Raw genomic sequence first — 5186 nt, forward strand, 5'->3', positions numbered from 1 at the left:
CAATTTTGAGGAAACAGTGGCAGTTAAAAGGAAATTGTCAAATTATACCAATTGGGAAGGGTTTTTTCATTATAAAATTAGATGATGCTGAAGATATGAAGCTAGTATATGAAGGTCGATGGGCGGTAGAGGATCAAATTTTAAGCCTCAGATATTGAGAAAGGGACTTTATACCTGAATTATAGAAAACTTCTATTGCTTATGTGTGGGTATCATTTCCTGGTTTAAGCATAGAATATTGGAAGGAAAACATCTTGATGGCAATGGGAAGATCATTTGGTAGGCCAATTCGTGTTGATGAGACTATATTGAAAAAGCAAGCTGGTTTTTATGCAAATATCTTGGTGGAAATTGATTTGGCTAAAGTAATTCCTAATAAGGTGGGGATGGAATCAAAGTATGGAAAATTTGAGCAGGAAATTCGTTTTTCCAACTTACCAAAGTTTTGCAATCATTGTCAGGTAATTGAGAATTTTGTAGCTGAATGTAGAATCAAGAAAAGAGAACAGAATAACAAGGAAAATCCTCCTAAAAGATAGCAACAATGGAGATATACTTCTAAAAAGGGGCAAAACCAAAATTCAGTGGGATTTGATATATGCTTTCCTTCTAATTCAAATGCTGGAACAAGTGGACATAAGGAGGGAGCAATAACAGACTTAATTCCAATTTGTCAGAATGATACTTCTAATATTAAGTCCACTGGTATTAATGAGGTTTTTCAGAGGGACAACAATGTTGGTTTTAACGGAATTCTGAATTCTCTAATCGAATTTCCAACTTTATCTGGAGATCAGCTATAGTTGAGGTAGGTAACAGTATTCCTTATATTATTTCAGTTGTAGTGGAAGAAAAGAAGAGGATACAACACAAAATTTAGCTAATATCTCTAGTGTTGAAAATTTGAATGAGTGGAAGGATGTTGGCAAATCTGCAAAAGCAAAAAAATAATAGAAGATTCAAATGTGAGTAAGCTTGAATCTCCAAGTAAATTTAATGCTTTAATTGAAGTGGTGGAAAAACAGGATCATACTTTTCTAAAGCTGTGGCCAAACCAATTAAGGGTAAAAAAGTTGTTCCAAATGTAACTACTAGAAAGCAGGCAAATAATTCAGTAAAATTTAGTAATGGAATGGGGAGTTCTCATACTTCTCAATCTTCTCAATCTCAATCTCAATGAGAGTCATTTATTGGAATGTCATAGGCTTGAGGAGAATTCAAGCTAAATACAAACTCATGAGTTTAGTACAACAATTTAATCCTTCCTTACTTTGGGTTGCAGAGCCAAACGTGAGAGCTTTTAGTAGTATTTTGAAACAATTAAGGTTAACTGGTATAAGTAGAATGGTTATTCATAATTCTTATGGAAAACTAAAGGGAAATATCTGGGTTTTTTGGAATTCTTCTTTATCTATTCCTTCTATAATTTCTTCTACAAGACAAGCTTTAACAACTCAAGTAGCGGAAGCAGTGGTAACTGGAGTCCATGCAGCATGTTTAACTATTGACAGAAGAGAACTATGGTATGAACTTTTAGTCATTAATGAGATGAAGCTACCTTGGTTATTAAGGTGATTTTAATATAGTCCTTACTTGTGAGGAAAAAAAGGGTGGCAGGAGCCCACTTAGAATAACAATGCAAGAATTTAGAGACTGTATAGAATCTTGTAACTCGATGCAAGCTCCTAGGTCAGGAATCAAATATTTATGGTGCAATAACAAGGTGGGAAGAAAAAGGATACTATGTGATTTAGATAAAGCATTTTATAATGTTAAATGGCTGGAGCAATATGAAGGTTGGAACTATAAAGTGGGTGTCAGAGGAACTTCAGATCATGGAGCTTTAATGGGAGGTGTAACAAATATTACAAGACCATCAAATATACCATTTAGGTATCAAGCTGTGTGGACAACTCATCCAGATTTTATCAAGGTAATACAAGATTCATGGAATGGAGAAGTTTTTGGGAATCCAACTTTCTGTTTTATTAGTAAATTGAAAAGGCTCAAGAACTGGATATGGAATTGGGAAGTGTTTGGGGATCTAAGTGAAAAAGTTAAATCTACCGAAGATAATGTCATGGATGCTTCTTTAGAATCTGATGCAGATCCTGAAAACATGAGTTGTTAAATAACTTGATCATTGCAAGGGGTAAACATGAGTTAGCCTCTCAGCAATACAATGAGTTAATGAGAGCAAAAGCTAGAGTGAAATGGTTTAAAGAAGGAGGTGCAAATACAACTTTCTTTCATACAACTATGAAAATTAGAAAATCTTATAATAATGTTTCTGAATTGGAAGATGAAGCTGGAATGGAAATGTAGTTACTTCTCAAGATCAGATTTCAGATATTCTAGTTTCACATTACAAAAAGAAGTTTGAGAGGAAGAATGTAGTGTTTGAGGATGAACTTTTTGAGGCAATTCAAAAGATACTTAATGAGGATGATAATACATATTTGGATGCAGTTCCTTCACAAGAAGAAATTAAAAAAGCAGTTTTTGGGATGGATGCAAACAGTGCACCTGGACCAGATGGCTTCCAGGATTTTTTATAAATGCTTGGAAGGGGTTGGGAAAAGAGTTAGTGGATGCAATTCAATACTACTAAAAACAGGTTCATACCAAAAGGGTTTAACTCTAATTTATTTCTCTTCCCAAGACTCAAGGGGCCAAAAGAGCTGAACAATTTAGACCGATTGGTTTGGCCAATTTCAACTTCAAAATCATTACAAGAATCATAACTGACAGAATTGGAACAGTAATTAGTAGAATGATATCTTGTCAACAGGGTGCTTTTATCAAGGGTGGAAATATTCATGAAAAGGTTGTTTTAGCATCTGAATTAGTGAATGACTAGACTTAAAAAGAAGAGGTGGCAATGTTGGTCTCAAAATTGATATATCAAGCTTATGATTCCTTGAGCTGAGAATTTCTGTTTGAAGTGTTGAGAAGATTTGGCTTTTCTGATGTAGGAATATTGTGCTTAAAGAAGATTTTTGAATCAGCAATGATATCTGTCCTTGTGAATAGGGGTCCTTGTAGATTCTTTGGTGTTGGAAGGGGATTGAGGCAGGGTGATCCACTTTCACCCATTTTATTTGTGCTAGCTGAAGAAGTACTTAGTAGAAACATTACAAAATTAGTACAAATGAAAAAAAAAATACAACCAATGGTGATCAGGGGAGGAAGTCAGCCAACACACTTGATGTTTGCAGATGATATATTCATCTTTTGTAGTGGAAATAAAAGGACATTGGAGAATTTAATGAAGTTACTGATGCAATATCAAAGTTCATCAGGTCAGGAAATAAGTAGAGCAAAAACTAAGTGTTTTGTGGGATGCACTTCAGTTATAAGAAAACATGAGATTGCTAATAACTTGCAGATGGAGCTATCTAATTTTCCAGACAAGTATTTGGGTGTGATACTAAATCCAGGGAGAGTGACAACACAAAAAGTATGGGGGATGGTGGAATTGATGCAGAAAATGTTAGCTGGTTGGATAGGTAAATTGCTAGCTTTTTCTGCAAGATTAACTCTTGTTAAGTTTGTTTTATACAACATGCCTATTTACACAATGTCAGTATATAAATGGCCAAAGTCAATGATAATGGTATGTGAAAGAATAACCAGGATTTTTTTTATGGTCTGGAGACCCTAATGTAAAGAAGTTAATTACAGTCAAGTGGGATGAAGTTAATGCACCAGTGGAGGAAGGTGGATTGGGTATCAGAAGACTTGAGGTGATGAACAGAGCTCTGTTAATGAAATTTTTATGGAAAATAGAGAATGAAGATGAAGAATGGACTATTTTTATGAGAGCCAAGTACATGAATAAGAATGGTGAATGGATAAAATATTATAGGAAATCCTCAATATGTCCTGGTTTAAAGTGGATGATGGAAGAAATGCAAGAAGGAAGTAGATGGATAGTAGGGAATGGGCATAAAGTATCAGTCTGAAAGGATAAGTGGATAAAGGAATATGCCTTAATTGATAGGCATGCTGGGAATACTTATATTTTGCAGAATACTGATCTGAAAGTACAAGACTTAATACAAAATGGTGAATGGAATATTCCATCTGGTATGCTAAAATTCTTTGACATCAGTGAGCTACCAGTTTTAAGAGAAGGAAAAGATATAAAGGTATGGACACATGACATAACTGGAAAGTTTACAGTTGCTAATGCAACTCAATTCATAAGGAAAAAACACCCAATAATTCCTTGGGCTAAGCAAATTTTGCAGCCTTATATTCATCCGTATACTTCTAGCAATGTATGGAAAATCTTAAGGGGAGCATGCGCAACTGAGGAAGCAGTTAGAAAGAAGGGGTTCTCTACTGTGTCAAAATGCTATCTATGTGCCAAGAACCAAGACACAATGGAGCATATACTTTGGTCCTGTGAATTCAACAAGAAGATATGGCACTGGATGAGTGGTATTTTTAAATGCTCTACACCAACAAGCATTGAGGAAATCCTGAAAGGTGCATGTGGAAAAGTCATGTTGTTAAAGAAGTGTGGAATATATGTTCATTCAATATTATGGAACTGTGGTTTTTGAGAAATTCCATAATCTATGAATCTGTCACAGGTAATGTTGAAGCATTTAAACAGAAGATTATGAGAATTGTCAAGGAAGGAAGTGTAAGAATGAGAGGAGTAATGTGGGGAAACATATATGATCTGCATATTCTTCTCTTCTTTGGAATCTCAAGAGTACATTCTAAAGCTACAAATCTGAAGCAATGTTTCTTCAAATTGCCTGAAGTTGGTCAAATATTAATTTGTTGTGATGGTGCATCAAAAGGAAACCCAGGAATGGCAGGACTGGGTTTTGTAGATAGAAACAACTCAGGTGATTGTATTGGGGCAGCTTTAGGGGGGATGGGTGTAGCTACAAATTATTTACCAGAGGTAATGGCTTTGATAGTAGCAGGGAAGTGGGTTGTTAGCAAGCACTTCAGGAAGGTATGCTTTAGTCTTGACTCACAGGTAGTGTTACTTGCTTTCTCAAACAATAAGGTGCTATGGATAGTGTTGAGTAGATGGGAAAAGATAAAAAATCTAATTCCTTTAATTACACTGAGACATTCTTACAGGGAGACAAATTTTTTAGCTGACACAAAATGGAAAAAAAGGGTGTTTTGATGAATAGAGGGGCAGTTATCTATTATGA

The 5186-nt window shown here is 35.1% G+C and overlaps 1 protein-coding gene across 1 annotated transcript; it reads left to right on the forward strand.

The window, feature by feature from the left end:
- The first annotated feature begins 263 nt into the window (after positions 1 to 263).
- Positions 264 to 2131, forward strand: LOC113294750. The gene is made up of 5 exons (XM_026543126.1): positions 264 to 461; positions 567 to 705; positions 1026 to 1124; positions 1283 to 1523; positions 1618 to 2131. Exons 1-5 carry the CDS (start codon positions 264 to 266, stop codon positions 2129 to 2131), a joined length of 1191 nt encoding a protein of 396 aa, XP_026398911.1.
- The last annotated feature ends 3055 nt before the right edge of the window (positions 2132 to 5186 follow it).

Source organism: Papaver somniferum, chromosome 7 (genome assembly GCF_003573695.1).
Source record: "Papaver somniferum cultivar HN1 chromosome 7, ASM357369v1, whole genome shotgun sequence".
In the NCBI taxonomy this organism is placed as follows: Eukaryota; Viridiplantae; Streptophyta; class Magnoliopsida; order Ranunculales; family Papaveraceae; genus Papaver; species Papaver somniferum.

What these genes read in the sequence shown, in the direction of transcription:
- LOC113294750 (XM_026543126.1), top strand. Translation starts at nt 264, where the DNA reads ATGGGAAGATCATTTGGTAGGCCAATTCGTGTTGATGAGACTATATTG. An exon ending in AAATAATTCAGTAAAATTTA is followed by an intron (nt 1,125 to 1,282) that starts GTAATGGAATGG and finishes TTTGGGTTGCAG; the next exon opens with AGCCAAACGTGAGAGCTTTT. An exon ending in ATTGACAGAAGAGAACTATG is followed by an intron (nt 1,524 to 1,617) that starts GTATGAACTTTT and finishes AAAGGGTGGCAG; the next exon opens with GAGCCCACTTAGAATAACAA.